We start from the raw sequence: 22742 nt of genomic DNA, 5'->3' as shown, positions 1-22742 counted from the left end.
GTACTATGAAGCCATGGCAGCTCCACTGCCCTATACAGTAGAAGCCATTTTACGGCAGTACAGTAGAAGCCATTTTAAGGCACAACATGCTGTATCTTAACAAAACACTCCCCATGGGTTTTAGGGGTGTCTCACTCCCACAGCATTTGTTTCCAGAGAGTAAGTCATCTGTGTACCAAGTTTGGTTGAAATTGCTCGAGGCATTCCACAGTTATGCTGGAACATACACACACACACACATTTTTATATGTATAGATTGTCCTTAAATTCCAAGAAAATTTCAACAATGAATGAACCAGACTACAAATGTTGGATGAGCACTGCCCCCAAGAGTCAGGAACAACTAGCACATATGTGCAAGGGGAACCTTTACCTTTATTTGCAAGTTCTGTACAGATAATAAGTGGTGTGGTTTTTTTTTAAAAAAAAAAAAATCTGACCAGGGCTGATTGCAAAGTTCTGAACAAAGTATTTATTCATTTTTTTTCAGAGAAAACTCAGAAATTCTGACCACGCATGCTTGTGAACATAGAACATTTTGAGAATCACAGCGACATGATGTGACTTTTGAACGATGCCACGCTTAACGTAATTAAGTTTAAAGACTTAACATGATTAAGTTTAAATCTGATCGAAAGCATCCATGAAGTTTAAAAGAACAGCATAGTTTTCAATCATTTTTGAGGTATCAACAATCAAGTACAGGTAGTCCTCAACATATGACCACAATGGAGTCCAGAATTTCTACTGCTAAGGTGGGTTGTTTAAGTACGTTGCGCCTGATCTTAATGAGCTTTTTTCGCAATTGTTGTTAAGAAAACCACTGCTATTAAGTGAATGTGGTTGTGAAGCAAATCCAGTTTCCCACAGTGATGATGCTTATTGGAAGCCATCTGGGGAAGTCATAGGACCCGGCCATTGCTGCAACCATTGTAAATACATCCGATTGCCAAGCAACCCAATTTTGATCACGTGGCCCATATGGTGATGATGCAATGACCATAAATGCAAGGACCAGTTATAAGTCACTTTTTCAATGCCATTGTAACTTTGAACAGTTGCTAAATGAACAGTTGTAAGTTGTAAACTTATACATTAAAATCAATTCAAATCCATATTTTTATTTGCTTTTACAATCAAATACCATGATTTCTAAGTTTACTTCTAAGTTTGCTATGGTTGGAGAAAGACAGTGGGGAATAAAACCACAGTATAAATAATTAAGTCAATTTAATTACATATAAGGTTTCCCCGAAAATAAGACAGGGTCTTATTTTCTTTTGACCCCCGAAATAAGCACTTGGCCTTATTTTCGGGGAGGCCTTATTATTTTTGAGGTGCAGGAGGCAGCGAACATGGATGCTGCTGCGTTGCAATATTTTTGGGGAGGGCTTATTTTAGCGCATGCGCTCAAAAGCCCGATTGGGCTTATTATCCAGGGAGGTCTTATTTTCGGGGAAACAGGGTGTATCTCAATTAACCTTGCATACAAATCATAACATCCAAAAAAAAACGGAGAATCTCAACTGAATGATTCAGTGAAGGATGATAGGAAAATGCCTTGATTACTTGCATCAACTGAATGATTCAGTGAAGGATGATAGGAAAATGCCTTGATTACTTGTATGTCATGATAGCCTACTTACCACGTACAAAAGAGTGCAATCCAGGGAATAGAAGCTTTGGGTGTTCCTCACTGCTACATAAAACCTCTCAAGAAGGTGCCTTTTTTTTTATTTGCACATCCCACCATCCAACCGGGGGAATGCATTCCCTGTTAAATTTCCCACTACTATAAAATAGTACTTCTGAGTTGTGTCTTCAAAACTACAGATTTTCTTACCCAAAGTTCTTACAAAACATTGAAACTTTTGGAAGATTCAGTGATCTTCAAATTGGGGCGTTATCAATGAAACATTTGCAAGAAAACAACCAAGCTCAGAGAGCAGCAAGGACCAACAAGTATTTCACTTGAACTGCTGAACTTCTGAACTGCTTTTAAGTGTTTCAGATGCTTTGAAATAGGCCAAACTTAGGATGCAAGTAGAGGTGAAAGAATTAATTCATTATAATGATCAAACTAGCCATTATGGTAAGAGCAAGGCTGCTACCAAAAAAAGCAGAGGTTGTGCGCTGAATCTCCCTTCAATAATACTTAGTAAAAAAAAATATTTAAAAGATTGTTAACAATCTCTTCTTCCCTGCTTTTATTATTGGTAGTTACCGATAAATGGCTAGCACAGCATTATCATGTCCAATTTTCAGTATATAATATTCAGTATGTCTTTGCAGGTATGGAAAAGAGCAGGCTAACCTTCCTAAACATGAGTCTTAAAATAAAATAAAAAAATTAAGTGAAACGGTTCATTACAAAAAGAAAAAGAAAGACCTAACTTAATTCACTTTTATATTTTTTCTTGGTGACCTTGTTTTAATGGCAGAAGCAATCCAGCTATCGTTTTTCCTCACTTTTGATTCTCTTTTGCATGCTGGCAATATACCACGTAGGAATATTTTTTTATACATTACAGTAACCACAAAGCAGCTGGGAAGCGTTTATTTGTCTTTCCTGCCTTTATGGCATTTTCTCCAGATAATAGTGCAATCGGTCAATAGTTTACAGCTGTACACACCTGTTTCTTTTCTACTCCAACTTTTTTGCTGGGACAACCAAAACAGTCAGAGAGACAGAAAATTTCCAGCATCTTGGCAATCTCTTGGTGCCTGGACTTCAAATGCCAGAATTTCTTAGCCAGCATGGCCATTGATGAGAATTTTGAGAAATGAAGTCCACGCATCTGGATATTGGCCAGGTTGAAAAATTTAGACAGACTGTCAAGGATCATATCGACTATGGACATTATGAGAAAGAGATTATCTTTTGATAAGCATAGACTGTTTTGACTTGCAAAGGGTACCCAGGGGAAACAGTGGTTGGTTTGGGGCTACTTCTAATCCAGGGTTGTCCAACCTTGGCAACTTTAAGAACTATGGACTCGTCTGTGGAGATTCTCAGTGAAGAATTCCCAGAAAGTGGCCTCAAGAGTTCCCAGGGAGAGTGCTAACAACCAGATGACTGCAAATAGCAATAGCACTTAGATTTATATACCGCTTCATAGTGCTTTTACAGCCCCCTCTAAGCAGTTTACAGAGTCAGCGAATTGCCCCCAACAATTTGGGTATTCATTTTACTCATCTCAGGAGCATGGAAGGCTGAGTCAACTTGAGCCTGGTGAGATTTGAACTGCCAAATTGCAATTAGCAGAAGTAGCCTGCAATACTGCACTCTAACCACTGTGCCACCTTGGCTCTGGATTATGATTCTTCCAAACACTTCCCTATCCTCTCAGAACTAATCCTTCCATCGCCCCACCATCCTGCCAGAATCAATGAAGCTTCTTGGATGAGAAGCGAAATGTCTTCCTCTTCCTTAAGGGGGAAAAAAAACAATCTAGTTGCCGTTTGAAAAAACACCTTTGAGACAACTGTGAACTTCAAGTCCCAGAATTCCCCAGCCACTCATGCGGGGGGATTCTGGGATGTGAAATCCACAACTCTTAAAAGTTGCCAAGGTTAGCCTAATCCTTAGGCAGGAGCAACTGCACTGTAACCAGTGAAGTTAATCCATGTTCATTAGATTCCCAGAAAAAAAATTAAAAATTTAAGCAGATTTTTTTTTTAAACGACTTTAGAAAAATAATTTGTATAATGATGTCAATGAAGAATAGGGCTTCTCACACCTGGTCCCACTTTGCTGTGGGCATCCTTTCCAAGGAAGATTAGTTGACTGGATCAAGCGATCCCTTTAATGAGTTCTTCCCATTTATTGTTTCATGAGAACACGACTAGAATATAAACTATGCATGTTTCTTTCATAATTGTGGTATATTTGTGGATAACTTAAATTGCTGATGGGCTGATCTTTGTTCAATAGCTCTGCAGAAGCAGAAGATTTAGTGTTCATGTTACAAACACAGTTGCTGAGAATACGGATGTCTGGAAATGTCCTTATTTTACTCTTCTAGGTAACCAAAAACAATTGTAGAGAAATGGAATTAAGACTGTCTTTGGCTTTGATTAGATAAAGATCTCTGATTCAGTTTTAAAAACTCGCAAAGCTTTGGAAGAAACATAAATTTTAAAAAAATAAGCTATATGTAAGACAGGTTCTGTAACTGCTAGGCAGAGCAAAGAGCTTCATCTTATTTGCTCAACTGTTCCAAAATCGAGGAAGAGGAAATTTGAAATGACCCTTCTATCCAACAAACTATAATTTCTCTAACTTCTTGGTAAATTAGAGCCCCTCGACACCTGAAGTGGTAAAAGTGGAAGTAAAGAAGATAAACTAGAAAAATTATCTTTTGTTCAGCTATGAACTATGGGCACAAAGAAGAGTCCCTAACATAGTATCTGCTACTACGTGTATCAAAGCAGAGACATCACCCTGCCAACAAAAATGCTTATAGTGAAGGCTATGGTTTTTCCAGTTGCAATATATGGCTGTGAAAGTAGAACCATAAGAAAAGCTGAGCGCCAAAGAATAGAGGCCTATGGTGCTGTAAAAGACTCCTGTGAGTCCCTTGGACTGCAAGGCGATCAAACCAGTCAGTCCTAGAGGAGATCAACCCTGACTCTTTAGAAGGCCAGATCCTGAAGATGAAACTCAAATACTTTGGTCACCTAATGAGAAGGAAAGACTCACTGGAGAAGAGCCTAATGCTGGGAAAGAATAAGGGCAAAAGAAGAAGGGGACGACAGAGAATGAGGTGGCTGGATGGAGCATGATGGTAGAGGACAAGAAGGCCTGGAACGTTGTCCAACAACAACAACTACATGTATCAAGACTGACAGTGACAGAATTCCCAGGCAAAAGATCATTGGGTTTCTTCAAGAAGTAAGTTTCTTTCTTCCCTTTACTTACTCCTGACTCTTTCTTATTTCTCCATATTCTCCAGCATCCTTCCTTCCATATAGGTCTTCCAAAAAACTTTGCAAGTCTTTGAAAGCACCATCCACTCATTATATCCTATGATCTTTCTTTGCAGTTCTATCAAATGCCAAAATATATATTGACCCCTCCCAGGCCAGCCCCAAATTAAAAGTTTCAAAATATTCTACTTGCAATTAATACCAGCCAGCAATCTCTCCCAATACACAGGCCTGGTAAACTACTTTGGGATTCCTTGGTACAGATTGAAAAGCAGTCTATCAATGCCATCCTAAACAAAATGAGGCCAAACGTATAATTTCAAAAAGGAAACTCTGAGCACAAAGAGAAATTTTCTTATATATGTTGAAATCACGGAAATTGGGAGGAAGTTATATTCACTTGCTTATGTACGTTTTTAACCACTCAATATTTAGTTTGACCCATAACGTCATACATCGTAGAAGAAGGAATTTTAAAGGTGATAATATCCTATTAAAAAAGGCCAACTGCAAAAATTTAGAAAAGAAATGGCTGGCCACACATCACAACTTTTAAAAAAGGGAAGCCATGAGTATATGGGCTGTGAGCATGATTTGATGGGTTCCACCACAAAACCGCGTTTGACTAAAGCGTGCTCGACGAAACCGCGTAGCTGTCATCACAGCGCGATGAAAAAAGCACGCTGTGAACGCTAAAGCTAAAATTAATCCCTAAACCTAAACCTAACTCCCCTAAACCTAATCCTAAACCTAACCCTAAGCCTAACCCTAAACCTAACCCTTAACCTAACGCTAAACCTAACCCCAACCCTTAACCTAACCCTAACCCTTAACCTAACCCTAAACCTAACCCTAACCCTTAACCTAACCCTAACCCTAACCCTTACCTTAACTTGAATTGGCTTGCTTTCAAAGCGCTATTTAAAGCGCCCTTTTTTCTCCGCGGTTGCTGTTGTCGCCCTGCTGATGACGTCAGCGACGCGGTTTAATCGGGCGCGCTTTAGTGGAGCACGGTTTTGTCGTGCCACGGATTTGATGTTACATGCTTATGGAAGGAGTCCCAGGAAGACCAAAAATCTCACACTGTAATTGCAAACATCACAAGGGCGAGGATACCTATGTGCCCAATAGTGTAGTTGAGGAAGAGATGAATCACAATTCTTGTCTTCAGGGCACCAATCACAACATAGGATGAGAAGTCGAGGACAGGATGGCATCTCCCTATGAAAGTCTACCTTCGAAGTCCAAGAACCACCATTCTACATTCTTCCTGCAACAAGGAAAATGGAGGTGCCGGACCTTGCTGTACCAAAGCAACAAACCCCACCGCCCCAGCATTATTTAAATTTGCACCGTGTTTGTTTCAGACTGTTTGCTTTTAGCTTGGGATCTGCTGAGGGTTTTTTGGGAGGTGTGTAATTATTCGTCTTTCCATTCTTGGGATTTGGACATATATGGGCTGGTAACCCCTTAAGGGGGACGGTGGAGCCGTGGAATGAAGAAGACGGCTTGGGAGGTCTCATGTTACCAGCTCCATGGATCATGGGGGACTCCTGCATCTCAAAAGAAGGCATACTGGCCAAATGCTGCTTCAGGGCAGGCCGCTTTTTGGTCTCGTTCTTCGCTTCCGCTGGTCTCCTCTGGTGGGCTGATGAGCCTTGGTTGTGGGGTCCATTGCCCTTTAACTGACTCTCAAGGGATGCCACCTGGCTGGTTTTGTCCCCATGGAAGTCCTTTTTGAGACCTGCATTGGGCAGTCTTGGAAAGTTTCCAGGGAGCGTCAACTGTTTATTGGCTAAAGGGCTGTGCAATAACTTGCTTTTGCCGGAACTTTTCAGGGACCGGAGGACACTAGGAGCAGTCTGAGCCCGAGCTTTGGTACCCTTTCCTTTCTCCGCTTGTACGGTTTGCGTTTGCAGCCATTCCAGCTCCAAAATACGATCCACGTACTTCTCAAGAAATCCAGTCGGTTCCGGGCGGGGTTCCGATTTGCACTCGGTGTTGATGAACGCAGCCAACCCTTTCAAGTCCCAGGTGTTAAAAGGTGGCGGGAGGAAGTCCGGGTAACGGTAGTCCGGTTGCTTCCGTTGCGTCTCGAAGTGGTGCTCAAAGCAAAGAGGGTCGATCTCCTCAGCTCGCAGATTGAGCTCTGGTGGAGAGCAAGGCGACGGAGGGATAGGAATTCTTTCGGAATCGGAAAGGTCGCTGGCGTCGTCTTCCTCGGAGTCTTCCTCTTTCATCATTTGCAAAGATCCGAAGTCCAGAAACATGGCCTCGGTCGTAACCTCCTGACAGGGAAGAGCGCTGGGGCCTGCTTCCTCCACCTCCTCTCCCGAGTTCCTTTCCAAATCGCCTTTTGGTCCGCCATAAAACCTCTGAATCCTCGCATCTTCTGTCCCGCTGAAAGGACTCCACAAGACATCTTTAAATGCAGTAAGAGTTTTGTTACCCCCGGCCTCGTGACTTTTTCTAACAGGAAGTTCTCTTTTCAACCTGGGCACTCTGTGTGAGGAAGTACAAGTGTTTGGGTTAGTACAAGTGCTGGTTAGGGCAAGTGATTCCCTAAAAAGGGAAAGAAAGAAAAAATACTCATGTCGGCTTTAAAAAAAAATCCCAAAACAATGTATCTGACTCAACCCTAAATCACTTGGGAGCCTAACATTACAAAACAGAAAAAAGAGAAAACACAAAACACACCAACAGATGAGTAAGGCGATGACATCAACAAACATGAGGGCTCTTTGGTGCTCTCTGAGCTTGGCTGTTTTCTTCAAGATTAGAACTAGAACAACAGAGTTGAAAGGTAGGTAGGTAGGTAGGTAGGTAGGTAGGTAGGTAGGTAGGTAGGTAGGTAGGTAGGTAGATAGATAGATAGATAGATAGATAGATAGATAGATAGATAGATAGATAGATAGATAGATAGATAGATAGATAGATAGATAGATAGATAAATACTTTATTTGTATGCCGCCCTTTTCCCTGAGGGGACTCAGGGCGGCTCACAATTCAGGGGGAGGGAAGGACAAACAAGTTACAAACATGAAGACAATACATCATTAAAAAAGCACAACAGTCATACTATTCGAGTGGGGCTGGAGTCTTTAGCCCCAGGCCTGTCGGGACAGCCAGGACTTAAGGGCTACACGGAAGGTCCGGAGGGTGGTGAGGGTACGAATCTCCACGGGGAGTTCGTTCCAGAGGGTCAGAGCAGCCACCAAGAAGGCTCTCCTCCGGGTAGTTGCCAGTCGACATTGGCCGGCAGATGGAATTCGGAGGAGGCCTAATCTATGGGATCTTATGGGACCATGGAGGTCTTCTAGTCCAACCCCCTGCTTAGGGAGGAAACCTTACACCACTTCAGACAAATGATGATCTAATCTTTTCTTAAAAACTTGGAGCATTTACAACTTCTGGAAGCAAATTGTTCCATTGATTAATTGTTCTAACTGCCAGGAAATTTCTCCTCAGCTCTAAGCTGCTTCTCTCCTTGATTATTTTTCATCCATTACTTCTTGTCCTACCCTCAGGTGCTTTGGAGAATAGCTTGACTTCCGCTTCTTTGTGGCAGTCCCTGAGATATTGGAACACTGTTTCATTACCCACACTAGGCAACATTATCAGTAAATACTCGGTGATGTTATGCATAATACCTGTGCCAAGATGCTTATTGCTGCGTTCTGGAATCAGTGCTCAAGGTAAGAATGTCACCCAGTGCTCTGAAGTCTTATCCAGAAGAATTAAAGAGTCATCTCATCTGGTGGAATCTATTATCATTATGACTATCATTATATCATTGTAAATCATTGATCAAGGCAACCAAACTCTTTTAATTATTAATCCTTAAGGAAATTAATGCCAGGAAATTGGCACCATCTGACCAGAATACCCAGTGATCACAGAGGTTGTATTTTCAACTTATCAGTACCTTTCACATCCCATCGTTTTTAAGATAATTGTATCTCCCTTTATCCATTCCCGACTGCCTGTGAAAAACAAATCTACTTCTTATTCCAAAAGTGCAACCATATTAAAAAAGAACTTCACCTGTTTGGTGGATGCCCTTCATAAACCTGCTTTTTTTCTTTGTATTGAGCTGTTATCTGTCTGTCTGTAGCCTCTACGGGAGCCTAAAAGAAATGAATTAACGTTTAATTAAAATTGCAGCGGTATGGAAAACATGAGCATCTAAGGATAATTTGCATTCGGTAAAAATGTAAGTAGTCTCACCTTTTCTGCAACAGCAGATGTGTTTTTCGCTGGCCTCTTGGAAGAAGGTTTTAGAAACGTTGATTTCTTTAGTTCTTTTGTGCCTGAGTGGTTCTTTCCTCCACTGGAACTATTTGATTAAAAAGAGGAGTTTTGTCAAAGATGGATGTTGCGCGGGGGAAGAAAAATTACACCTTTATTTTAACAGGACAAGTTTACATGTATATTGCTCTTTTGCCTTAGAAATCTCTTAATTTTTGTTCTGGTGATTATTCTCATAAAAAGCTTATTAGGAAAGAAATATATAGCATTTTCACTGAAGCAAATCCATTTCTTTTTCTTTCCTGTAAAATGCGTATCCATGTGAATTAAATGGGTGGGCACTGATAGGACACTGGTGATAAAATGTTTACAAATACGTCTAAACTTGCATTTTCTAATTCATGATTAGATCCAGTTCTCTCTCCCTCCCCCTTCAAACAAATAAATATCTGACATTAAAAAGAGAATAAAAGAAAGAAGGTTAATATTGCCGAGTCTCTGAACAGTCTCCTATGCAAGCTGTTGTACCATTACATATTCTAAAAATGTAAACCTGTAACTAGGACATTATCAGCTCATGGAAAGAACCCAATCTTTGAGTGAATAATCTGTAAAGAATCAATAACTCAGGAACTACTTTACTAGGCATAGGACCGTGATGGTGAACCCATGGCATGTCCTTTGTGGACCCATGCAATTGCCAGGTTCTGTCACATGCATGCGTGTGCAGCCAGCTGCTCTCTTCCGGGTTCCGTCACACGCATACACGCTGGCCAGCTGGTCTTCGCGCACGCATGCTATGGAACTTGGAAGTGCAGCTGGCCACCCCATGCATGCACACCAGCCAGCTGCTCTCTTCCAGATTTCGGTGCTCCAGCACATGTGCTCCTGTTTCAGCCCTCAGTGCCAAAAAGGTTAACCATCATTGGCATAAGGCTTTGTTAGTTGACATCCATCTGCCTGGAAATTTGGATCCTGAAAGATTGGTGTACTCCTCATTCCTTGAATTAAATAAAGTCATCTATCAGAATTGCATTAGGGGAAAAAAACATAGGATAAATTGGAATCACTTAATGACCTTGTGATTCACTGAATGACCATCTGATTCCCTTAGCCATCATAAAATGGTTGTAAAATCAGGCATGGTCAAATGGTGACACGCTTAACTGCAACACAATCAAAATTCAGGGCTTAATTATGGTTAAGAACTACCTATATTTATTTTTTGTGTTTTATTGACTTTATTGCAATTATTTTGTTTCATTGTTGTAATTCACCCAGAGTCACTAATAATCAAGTGGTATACAAGTTTATCCACATCATCCAGATCTAATTGGTTTTGGACCTAATTCTCTTTCTGGTCTGTAATTTTTGCTAGGAAACCTGTTGCAAGTGGGATTCATATATCCAAGTGATTTTCTCATAAAATGCCATGGAAAGACATGAAGGAAAAGTTAAGGAGCTTTTAAAGTACTGTTTTGCAACAGATGCCACCTTGGCTTGTTTAGAAATCTAAGTCGGGGCAGGGTTGATCTGTGCTCAGATGGAAGATCATTAGGAAATACCAGAAATATAAACTAAGTTAGGAAAAGTGAAGACAATCCATTGCCATATTAAGCAAAAAATAAATAAAATATCTCTCAAGTATTTGTTTATAAGTCAAACCTGACCAGAAGATTAATACTTTTTAGTTTAACATATTCCTCATGAGGGTTTGCCAGGGAAAAAAGATGAATCTCTCACCTTTCTGAGACTTTAACTTCCAGAATTCCAAGCTGCATAGCCTCCAATTCCAGGTATTGCAATCCAGCAACACAGAGGAAGCCAAGATTCAGAAACATAGATGTCCAGGCTGGCTGGGGAATTCTGGGCGTGGAAGTCCACAGATCTTAAACTTGCCAAGATGGAAGAAGATTGCTATAAATATTAACCACTGGGACTACCTGAGAGCATGAGCATTGATGCCTTTGCAGGTATCCCAGATGATGTTCTGTTTTTTATTTTATTTTTGTTTTATTTATTTTTGTTTTGTCAAGCATGTCTAAGATAATAGATGTAAGTATATACAAGATTATGAATACATGAAATGGATACAAATAAATGGGGTTGCTAGGACAAGGACGGTAGGCTTATGCACGCCCCTTACAGACCTCTTAGGAACGGGGTGAGGTCCACAGTAGACAGTCTAAGGTTAAGGTTTTGGGGATTCGGGGAAGAAACCACAGAGTCAGGTAACACATTCCAGGCACTGACCACTCTGTTGCTGAAGTCGTATTTTCTGCAATCGAGTTTGGTACAGTTTACCTTAAGTTTGTATCTATTATCTGCTCGTGTATTGTTGTGGTTGAAGCTGAAGCCGTCACTGACAGGTAGGACATTGTAGTAGATGTTCAACATTGCAAAGCCCCTTTTAGATAACCCTTAAACTTCACCTGTCAGTTCATTCCATAATATAAACACAGGATACCTGTGGCTTGTTTTTCTCACCTTCTTCTGAACAGGGAGCAGCTATTCCCCTCCCAATACTAACAAGGTTTCTGCAATATAAAAGACTTCATCTCAAAATAACTAGCATTGGGGGGGGGAGAAAAAACGACATCACTCACTTAGCAAAAAAAATTCTCTATGCTCAGCGATTAAAAATAGTCTGGACTGCAAAGCATCCAATGAAAACCCCAGGAAGGGATGCTAAAGGGGAAATCGTACTGACAATTCGGCATTTCGACACCACCACCACCACCCCGAACTTCGGGAAAACACAAGCCATCCTCCACCTGCATGCACCTTCCAAAAAACGAAGGATCCTTACGTTACCATTCCGCTCCCTTCGTGGGTTTCATGAAGCAGGTTTTGCAGGCTCCCTCTGTGCAAGGAGACGGGATAACCTCCGATGCCCGGTCCCATTATAGGGGGAGGAAACGCGCTTTAGTTTATGTTTGTTTCCTCCGGATCGTTGCAAACCAGCCAGGCCAAATCAGGGGGAAGCCCCTCGGCGCATCGTATAAAGCCGCTGGTACCCCTGGCCCGGTTCTCGGAGCGGCTTCATGCCTCCGCACGGGGAGCTGCGTTGCATCGCCGCTGCCGGCTGCCACCAAACCAGAAGCCGGTTTCTACGGCGGCTTTAGCCAGCGCCGGATCCATCCACCGATACCTGCCGGGCCCTCGCGAAGCCGGGCCAGCCGAGATGCCCCCGAGACGCGCGCGCGACATCCCGCCACCGTCTCCCCCGGGGAAGCTCAGTCTCGTCGTCCGCAAAGCATTGTGGGCGGCGGGGGGGGGAGCCTCGCGTCGCCCCCAGCGGGTTGGGGGCAGCGCGCGCCGTCTCTGCTGCTAAGCTTTCATTCGCTTAACCATGGTTTACCGAAGGAGGCCAGCATTACGTAGCCAGGCAGCCTGATCACAACGCTCCATTTTTCTCCCCCACCCCACACCTGTAATTACGACCTTGTTGGGGCTGAGAGTGACTAATGCTCAGAATGCACTACCTGAATCTGTTGTAACATCCTCAACCCCCCATAAGGTTAACCTTGAAGTTATGTTTAAGATATGTTCATCTCAGAACGCATTACCTGAATCTGTTGTAACATCCTCAAACCCTCACAACTTTAACCTTAAACTGTCTACTGTCGATCTCACCCCATTCCTAAGGTCTGCACGGAGTGTGCATAAGCACACCAGCCTGCCTACCATCCTTGCCCTATTGTCCCCATTTATTCGTACCCATTTACTATGTTCATATCCATGTTTATACTTATATCTGTTGTCTCGTACATGTTTGACAAACTAATTTTTTTATTAAAAAAAAACTTGTCACCCAGAGAACTTTGGTAGCCAGGATGGGGTGGGGGTGGGGGAATGACATGGGTTTTGTCATTTGTTAACTAACTGTTACTTTGTGTTTGAATTTATTTTCTCTCTTTCAAAACGATGTTCAGGTTTGTTAGCTTTTAACATTCCTAGATAAATAAGCTGGAAGTTAGCTGGAGGTAAGAAAAAGTTTGTTAGTAGAAATTGGGGTCTGGTTTATCTCTTTTATGAACTCCAAACAACCTTTTGCCTGACAATTATGCCCCTTTTGATGTCATTTGACCACATTTTAATGAACGTGTGTGATATTATGGGATGCAAATGTGTAACATGTTTGACTACATGTAACTTATTTCCTATGCAAAGGGAAGGTTACTTTTACCCTGTCCAATCGATTTTCGTCTAGTATTTTCTTTGTTGTGTTAATTATAAAATATGGGTCTCGAAGTTCTCTCCTTTTTCAGAGAGATCCCACTTTATCAGGGTACCCTAATTATGTTAGGGTTATGTTAAATTATGTTCCGACTCAGTTGCTTATCAGGAAGGTAAACCGAGGGCCAGATTTGGCTTTCAAGGATGAACTTAAACCTGGATCTTCCAAGCTAAAGTCAAGCACTGTAATCATGTAATTGTGGATGCTTGCTGGGGGCGAGTGATGTCATGTGCCATGCTGTTGTTTAGATGAGGCCATTTGTGAGACAACTGCTGTCCTTATGGCTTGTACTAGGTTGCTCTCAATATGCCTCTTTTTTGAATGAAGGTAAATATACGTGATTCAGGATAAAGATGTGAGATCGAATTTGCGTTGGTCACCAAGTCCAGAGATTTACTCTTGCGATCTGCCTCTTTCTGCGTAAATTGGCTGACTTCATCATGCCCTGTGCTAAACTGTAAACTAGCCAGATTATAAAGGAGTTAGCTGTGGATCTTGGCAGAGAGAAGGAGGAGCCTTTAAGAAGGGGACCTAGAGACACAATTGTACAGTCCAGAGGTTGACCCATGTATGAGAAAGAAGTTCAAAATAAGTGACTTAATTTTATTTTGTATAAAATCGTACAGGAAGAAACTCTTGAGACACTTTGAAGACTGATGTCAGTAGATCCTACAGGAGTTTCAGGAATGTTGCTTTATTTTTGTACGGTATAAAAAAACAATCTTGAAAGGCTGTCCAAATTTATCCAATCATGTAGTGGGCTTATTCATCAAACTAATGAAAAGATTCATAGTAAATATCATAAGAAACTGATCGTCATCGGAAATACAATTTTGTGGTCACTAAGAGTCAACACTGCATGGCACATAATCAATGTAAACATCTAATATATCCACATTGAGACAATTGGGGCTTAGCATAATGCCAATCCTTGCTAATTATTAGAATATTCTTTCCTGGGCCCGAAGGTAAATGGGTATTCAAAAATATTCTGTGTGGGGAATATCAATGTTTTAAGTGGCTTGTGTCTGAACTTAAACATATTTCAAGTATTTGGGTCTGTGCATGGAGCAGAATAGTGCTGTGTTGATGAGCACAGAGAGCTAAATAATGTTTTTATGGTTAATGGTTTGTAGAGGGGAAGAAGAGGGAAAAAGCTAAGATAATAGGTCTCCAGAATTGTCTCTTCTCCCCCTCATCAAGTCACAGAGTACCATATCTCACCAGCTGGCCAACTCTGATGTTTCCAGTGCATTCCTTCTCTTCCCAACCCTGCCAGTGTGGCATTTCTCACATGCCTTTTTGTATGCCCACTTTTCCAATGCTTTTCCTTCTCCCCCTTTGACCAGGATGCAGGAGCCTGGCAGCTATGTTCTAGGAGGCACTTTCCATTCAATTTAGGCAATCAAAAACATCCAAGAAGCCTGTCTTTCCTCCATATAAAAATAATAAAAACCATATTTTAAGCAGCCATCCACGCAACCTGCTGCCTTTAGATGGGCAGGACTACAGCTTTATCCTCGACCTACATAGCCATATTTAGGGATTTATATTTAAGCACACAATGGGCTCCAGGCTGGGGAATATTGGTGTGGTAGACTTCTGAAGATCTTCTGCAATGCACAGGAATTCCCAACCATTGGGGATAATAACAGTATAAGGCATTTTTGCTTCTGTCTCCTGAAAGTGGGGAGGGGAATAATAAAAGAACAGCAAAACCTGGCAGATGACGCAATTTACTTTCTACATGTGAAATTCTTTGCCACCACAAAGGACCACCAAAAAATCTAATTATTATATGCTATTTGAAAGGAGCTAGTGTGACACAGAGGCACACAATGAATGTTGTGCTCTATTTTTTATTATGTATTGCTCTTATGTGTTATTGTTTGTCATTGTTTGTATCCCCCCTCCCCATGAGTTGTGAGCCGCCCTGAGTCCCCCCAGGGAAAAGGGCGGCCTATAAATAAATTTCAAATACAAAAAATACAAAAAATACAAACTGGAGCCCGACTTGAAGCAGTTAATCTGAATGTGTTAACCCCAGTTCAAAACAGTGCTGCTTTTAAAGAAATCTGTTGGGAAAAAAATACTTGGCAGAGAAGCTTAAGATGTCTATCCATTAGAGAGACCAGAGAAGTGAGAAACTATGAAACACCATAGAACTGAAGGCAGCTCACTTATTTATTTATTATTTTTATTTAGTTAGTTTGTCACTCATGTATAAGATAACCGAAATAAGAATAAACATGAATAAGAACACAGGAAATGGGTACAAATAAATGGGGACAGGGACGTTAGGCATGCTGGTGCACTTATGCACGCCCCTATTTCAAAGCATATTTAACTCCTTGGAGTTAAAAAGCCAAATTATAGGTCGGTACGCTTCAAACTGCATCAGTCTGGTCATAAAACACGCCAGTCCTCCGACTTTCTTCAATCAGCTTCCCTTTCTTTTCTTTTCTTTTATTTCTTTCTTTTGGGGGGGGGGGGGTTGACTTTTCGTAACCCATAATTGCTCCGCCTCTTTCTTTTCCACCAGATTCCTCCAGGTAGTGCGGGCAAGACAAAGGGCGGGGTCTGGGCTTCCTTCGTGCCTTGTGCGCAGGCGGGGCGCAGGTTAAGACGGCTTAAAGGTGCGACGAGCCACAAGGGGCTTGTAACTAAGCGGCTACAGCGAGGGGCAGGCAGCAGCCCGTGACGTCACAGGGGGCGTGCATGTAAGTCCTCCGGTTACAGTAGCTTTCCTTCTTCCTCAACCTCTTTTTTTTTGCGCGTCAGCTGATCCGCTCCAGTCAGCAAAAAAAATCGGAAGCCGCCGGTTGTCTCGCCCGGACGCGCCGCCCCCTTCTCGGTGCTGCTTGTTGCACGCCTGGAACTGAAGAGGGGTCGCCGCAGAAGGAACCAGCCCCGTCCACCCGTGGGGACGCGCGAGAGAGAAAAAACTCAGAGCTGGGCTGGATGTCGACGCCAGCCTCTCCCATTACAGACCCCGTCTCTAGTTCGTGCCCCAGCTTGACCGCCTCTTCTTCCACCACCGCTATCCTCAGCACCGTCCAAGCTGACAGCCTGCAAGCTCCCAGGGACGCCTTCCAGACTCCTTCCAGCTTGCCCAGCAGCCTCGATTCCCTCTCTGTCCAGCCCAGCAATCTCCAGGAATCTTCCAGCCTGGGCAGCCTTCCAGAATCTTCCAGCATCCAAAGCGACAGCCTTGAATCTTGTGCTGTGCAGCAAGAAAGCCCGGTTAGTTTTTTCCAGGACAGCCTGAATCCCTGGGATAACCAGGACTCTCTACGGCTTTACCCAGCTAATTTCCAGTCCATCTTCAGCCTGGGGGACAGTCTTGAGACCTCCAGTATCCAGCTGGACAGCCTGCAGTCGGTGGCCAGTTTGGGAGACAACACCCGGGCATCCAGCATTCTCACCGATAGCCTCGAGTCCCCCTGCAGCTTGTCCGATAGCCTGGAGACACCCAACGCGCTGTACCAATCCTCCGGATCCTACAGGGTTTGACCCGGGGCCGGTAGCAGATTCTGTCAGTCGGTTCTGCCATAGCCTGACAAGGATCAGACTAGGATTGTAAGAACCATCATTGAGCTTTTCACTCAGGGCTTCTTTCTTTCCTCGCTGACCTCATCTTTCCTCCTGCGCATCTCGGCCCAAGACGGTTTCTAGCAGCAGCGATGTCCTCTCAAACGGTTTGCCCTCAGGGGCAAAAGGTGCTGAGGCCTCCCCGGCAGAGTTCCAACTGCCTCTCCGATCTGTACCAGAACGTGGTCCAGGGAGAAGGAACCCAGTTTGTGGAAAAAAAGAAGAGCCAACCCCTGCATAGCAGCAGCAGCGCCAGCCAATTGACTTCCTTTCTTCGCGAGAAAGCGGAGTGTAGAGTTCCTCAGAGCACCACGGTTACAAACTGTGACCCGCATCTCCGGCCCATCATGCGGCGCCGGGCCAGGTCCTTGCCCAGTTCCCCAGAGAGAAAGCGCAGCGGAGTGGCTCCCTGTCGTATTCTGGGGTGCAAAACCCGCAAGAACCGCGTCCGGTTTGCTGACGCTTTGGGCCTGGAGCTGACGGAAGTGAAAGTCTTCCAAGCCGGGGAAGACCCCTTCATCCCGCTTCATGTTCTTTCCCGGCTGTCCATTAATTCGGATCTCTGTTGCAGCAGGCTGGACCTGGAATTCACCATGCAGTGCCTGGTACCCGACTTCCAGCAGCCGGGAGATTGTGAAGACTTCCTCAGCCGCCTGCAACAGCAGCAGGTGTGCTTGGAACGGGTGTCCAGCTCAGACCTGGGCCTGAATGGCACAATCAGAGTGATCAATGTATCCTTCGAGAAGCAGGTGGCCGTGCGTTACACTTTCAATCACTGGAAGAGCCAGCATGAAATAAACGCTCAGTGGCACAGCAGCGTTGCTGGTCAGGATGGTGAGACCCAAGTGGACATTTTCACCTTCTTCCTTCCTATGCCCCCCTTCCTTCTTCAGCTTAGCTCCGTAATTGAGTTTGCCGTCTTATACCGAGCCAACGGACAGGAACACTGGGATAACAATCAGGAGAAGAATTACACCCTCACTTGTAGGAACCATCCGCTTACGATGCCCAGAGAATGTGAAGAGAGCTGGATTCATTTCATCTAAAAGCAAAACAAAAAGAAGGGCCCTGAGTTCGCTTGACCGTTTTTCTTTGCACTGAGGCACCAAAGAAACTCTTCGAGGTGGCAAAGGCCCTTCAGAATAAAAGAATAACAAGTGATCTCCGCACAATCTATTTTGAGAAGCCGTTGTTTTTCTGAAGAAGATAAGAATGAAAGGGGCCTTCATTTGCAGTGATTTGCACTAAATTCACTTGAAATGTGTTGAAATCGTAGCCAAAATGTGCAGAAGGAAGCTAATGTATTTTATTCCTTTGATCAATTCTTAGAATGTTCTGATTATGCAGTATTTTAAAGCATAGTGTCCTTGATGCTCTGTAGTTTTGCACTTCACTTTTTGCACTTTTTACAAAACTCTCTTTGGTGGAACATAAGCATATTTCTGTTAATTTCTAGTAGGAAAAATGTTACACTTTTCTGCACTGGTGAAATGCTGCAGGGGTGGGGTGGGGAGGGAGGCAAAATGGAACTATTTAAATAAAACTGAAAATTTACTAAACTGCAGTTTATATGACAGTGTTCTTATGCATTTGGCATTAGTCCCTTAATACTCCTGTTTTAGAGGACTGCTTTTGTTATTAGAAGAGGAAATACAGTTTGCTTTTGGGGAAATTTTATTTTAGGTTATTTATTTTAGCCTTCCAGGTCAAAGTAAATTCATGCCACTATAGTTTAATGAACTACAGTATAACCCAATTGCAGGGATGTTTGATTTAGACTAGGTAGGCTGCAGCCATCGTTAGATTTTCTTACATTGATTTCTAAGGAAGCCGTGGCTAGAGTGGAATACAAATGTAAAAAGCAGGCATCAAGAAACCACTTATTTTTTTGTGCCTAGAAAACTTTATGGCTGTGACTATGTATGTACTAAGAGTCACAGGCATTTTTACTTTGTTTTCCAATAGTTAACAGAGAGGTCAACCTGAATCACCCTTTTTAAAATATGAGACTGATTTGTTGACAATTTGAGTGGCAGGATTTTCTTGGAGAAGAAATGCGGATGCTTCTTTGCATATAGAATTAATATGGGTTATATTTTACCAGCCTTGGGCATTACAATATAACCGCCTAGCTTCTGATCAAAACAACACTGAAATGTGTTAGATTTCTATAGACCAGTGTTTCTCAACCTTGGCAACTTGAAGATGTCTGGACTTCAACTCCCAGAATTCCCCAGCCAGCGAATGCTGGCTGGGGAATTCTGGGAGTTGAAGTCCAGACATCTTCAAGTTGCCAAGGTTGAGAAACACTGCTATAGACCACATGAGATGTTGGCACTTTTGAGGTCAATCAATAGCAAATCCTGGGTTACAGCTACAGGTGCAGTTAAGGATTGAGTTCCATGTTGTTTCTGTCGCCATTTGCATGCATACATGTTTGGGACATTGCTGTCACTGCCCTGGATTGAGATGTCTGCATACGCCATTAAGTCTGTAAGGAATGCTTCTATTTATTCATCCTTCTTGGGAAGAGCTCCTGGTGATGTGGTAAAGTTAGCACTGAGTGGGGGTTGTGTAAGATTCATTATGTGTGCAAACAACTGATGAGAGATGAACTCGTGATTGCCCGTCGACCTGAAAAGTATAGACTTCTAAAATCGGAGGTCTAGTTTACATTCATTAGTTCAGGATGAATCACCTTGTGCAGTGAAGTACGATGGAATACAGTATAAGTCGTTCTGTTCTTAATCTCTTCCCTGCCTTTTTTTTAATGGCATGATTTTGGAGTTCTGTAGCAAGCAACTCTAGACTGGGTCCACGTACCACCTACCATTGACAAGAAGCAACGGGTGGAAACTAATCAAGGAGAGAAGCAACTTAGAACTAAGGAGAAATTTCCTGGCAGTTAATTAACTACAATTAATCAGTGGAAGAACTTGCCTCCCGAAGTTGTGAATGCTCCAACACTGGAAGTTTTTAAGAAGAGATTGGACAACCATTTATCTGAAGTGGCATAGGGTTTCCTGCCAAAGCAGGGGGTTGGACTAGAAGACCTCCAAGGCCCCTTCCAATTCTGTTATTCTGTTTCCATTTCTTACCATGGATCAATCTCTAAGATGGGGCAGATAGAGATTGTGGCTCTACTCCATGTACGGCCTTCCAACTAATTTCTTGCAAATCCCCAGATTAATTTCAAAACTTGCTGCAAGAGATGGGTTCCAATAAAAACCCTCTTGCCTTTCCTGCTGGATTACTAATTGAGAAAGAAGAAGAAAGTATCAGAAGGAAAGCATATTTGAGAGTTAGGGTTAGAGTTAGCATGGCTAGTTGAGGAATTCTAGGAGTCCACAAGTCTTAAAAATCGCCAATTTTGGAGACTCCTGAAACAAATGATCCCATCCATTTGGGATTCTGACTGCATCTGCTTTTGGCTCTGGCGTCATCCACTTAGTGGCTCCCAATAGATTTTCCAGGATATAAATCTGCTTGTTTATGCAAGATTTCCCAGCATAATTTCCTCCCCCTCTCTTCTATGTGCAAATTATATTCTCCCATCTTCACCCTCTCCCTTCCCCAAGCATTTTTTTTCGCTTTGATTGCTCATGATGTAGGGAAAACTAATGTACTGGTTTCTGATTTCCTGCATTTTGGACTGATACTGTGCCTTGAATAACCCTCGGGCTGCAGTACATTCCGGCCAGCATGCTTCGTATCTCACAGGAACTGGAAGGGATCCCAGTTCCAGAGTAGAAACTCATGTTAGCCCTGTATCTGCAAATGAGAACCTCTATATAAGATGTTGTCCCAAGGGGCCATTCTTTTGAGTGGGAAGTTCCTTTGAAATGCCTGAATAGCGGGTAATGGAAAATCTATTTTCTTTATGGGTGACCAAGCCAAGAAGTATATTTAGATCTCTTGTTTATCAAACAGATAGAAAGTAGACTGGGTGTTTCAAACAAATGTCTTAGTCTATAGATTTCATTACAAATACTGTGCAGCAAATTTGTTTTTCAAACCTTGTTCTTTAGGTCGGTTTAAGGCAGGTTTCATAAAATTATAAAGTACACACACATTTTTTGAGGTGGTGCCAAAGGGACGCCCCCCCCTTCCCCCAATAGGTAAAGGTTCCCCTTGCACATATGTGCTAGTCATTCCCGACTCTAGGGGGTGGTGCTCATCTCCATTTCAAAGCCAAAGAGCCAGTGCTGTCCAAAGACATCTCTGGTCATGTGGCTGTCATGACTAAATGCCAAAAGCGCATGGAATGCTGTTATCTTCCCACCAAAGTGGTCCCTATTTTTCTACTTGTATTTTTTACGTGCTTTTGAACGGCTAGGTTGGCAGAAGCTGGGACAAGTAATGGGAGTCACTCCGTTACGCGGCACTAGGGATTTGAACTGCCAACCTTCTGATCGACAAGCTCAGCGTCTTAGCCACTGAGCCACCGCACCCCTTAATAGCTTAATATAAATGCCACTAACTGTAAAACAGTGTTTCTCAGCCTTGGCAATTTTAAGATGAAGGGACTTCAACTCCTTTACCTTCCAGGGAATTCTGGGAGTTGAAGTCCATCAATTTCAGTTGAGAGATGTTATTATAAAAAGTTAACCACCGTAGTTGTTTTGAAGAAGAGTGAAAATGGCCAGGGTGGCCATTGATCCTTACAAAAGTAATTTCTTTTCCTTGACCTTATTTTGTTTTTGCCTCCATCATTTCCTTACCATTATCTCTCCTGACTGAGAAACCTGAGAGTTTTAACCATAATGTATCTCGGAAGATATGAGGGACACGTCAGTGATGTGTAACAGGTCACTACAGTTTCTATACTCATTTTTGGAGGTGAATAATTTTGCACACTTTACTTTTCTAAGCAATCAATTTCACTTCAAAAAAGGCATTGTGTAGAATTCTTTTTATCCTTATTTTAGTGCTATAAAATAAAATAAAAAAGTTTATTGTATTACAGATATATTCTTAAAATGGCAAGAAAGATATAATCTGAATTTGCACCCTACAGACCAGCCTTGCTCAATCCTATATCCTCTAAATCAGAAGAATTAAAATTTCCATAATTTGTCCATTTTGCCTGGCAATTAAAGGAATTCAGTTCCAAACAAATCTTTTCTAAGCTTTTATTCAGAATTGTTTGACATAAGCAGTTTGTGGATTGTTGTCAGTACTCAAGCAGACCCAATTTTTCTGCCAGCATCTGAATCTGTAGAATGTCAGAAGTTAGGCATAAAAAGTCAATATATTTTTAATGAAGAAAAAGCTTACTTTCTACAACATTCATTTGGGTTGCATGGATGATCCATAACTCTAACAATTTGGTATCTTTCCTTTTTTTGTGTGATTCATGTTGCCATATTTGCCCCTTCGCTTTTGAGAATTCCATCTAGTAAACTTGCTTTATAAGTATTCTTTTGGACGTTTGTCAGAATCAGCAAACCAAACAAAAAGAATTAAGTACTGTAATTAAGTCACTTAACTGTAATTAAGAAGTAAGTCACTCTGTATTTTATATACAGATTTGGATCTTTTTTTAAGCAAATATGCTTTGCATTTTATATACAGATTCGGATGCTTCTTAGAAAAATATGCTTTGCATCCCATGTTGAAACTTAATATAGTTTAAACTAATTGTATAAACAAGTTAAGTCCATATATATCGTTGTGTTTTAGAAGTGTGGCACAAATGATTATTACAGAATGACTAAATGTGCTACGGTATTTC

The 22742-nt window shown here is 42.3% G+C and overlaps 2 protein-coding genes across 5 annotated transcripts; one reads left to right on the top strand and one right to left on the bottom strand.

The window, feature by feature from the left end:
- Positions 1-449: 449 nt before the first annotated feature.
- FAM217B (family with sequence similarity 217 member B) lies at positions 450-12401 on the bottom strand. 4 transcript variants are annotated; one of them, XM_014073266.2, is made up of 5 exons: positions 11987-12401; positions 10921-11071; positions 9157-9265; positions 8974-9056; positions 450-7431 (listed from the first exon to the last, which is right to left on the bottom strand). In XM_014073266.2, exons 2-5 carry the CDS (start codon positions 11016-11018, stop codon positions 6267-6269), a joined length of 1455 nt encoding a protein of 484 aa, XP_013928741.2. In that variant the 5' UTR covers positions 11019-11071; positions 11987-12401; the 3' UTR covers positions 450-6266. The 4 variants fall into 4 exon arrangements, with proteins under 4 accessions (XP_013928741.2, XP_087576658.1, XP_013928748.2 ...); XM_087720532.1 differs by having other exon boundaries at positions 11992-12076; XM_014073273.2 differs by lacking the exon at positions 10921-11071.
- A 3804-nt stretch (positions 12402-16205) lies between these two features.
- Positions 16206-18567, top strand: PPP1R3D (protein phosphatase 1 regulatory subunit 3D). The gene has a single exon (XM_014073293.2). It carries the CDS (start codon positions 17101-17103, stop codon positions 18052-18054), a length of 954 nt encoding a protein of 317 aa, XP_013928768.2. The 5' UTR covers positions 16206-17100; the 3' UTR covers positions 18055-18567.
- The last annotated feature ends 4175 nt before the right edge of the window (positions 18568-22742 follow it).

Source organism: Thamnophis sirtalis, unplaced genomic scaffold (genome assembly GCF_051295495.1).
Source record: "Thamnophis sirtalis isolate CommonGarterSnake01/CBP01778 unplaced genomic scaffold, rThaSir2_p1.2 scaffold_7, whole genome shotgun sequence".
Classification (NCBI taxonomy): Eukaryota; Metazoa; Chordata; class Lepidosauria; order Squamata; family Natricidae; genus Thamnophis; species Thamnophis sirtalis.
This window is presented reverse-complemented; position numbering and strand designations above follow the sequence as displayed.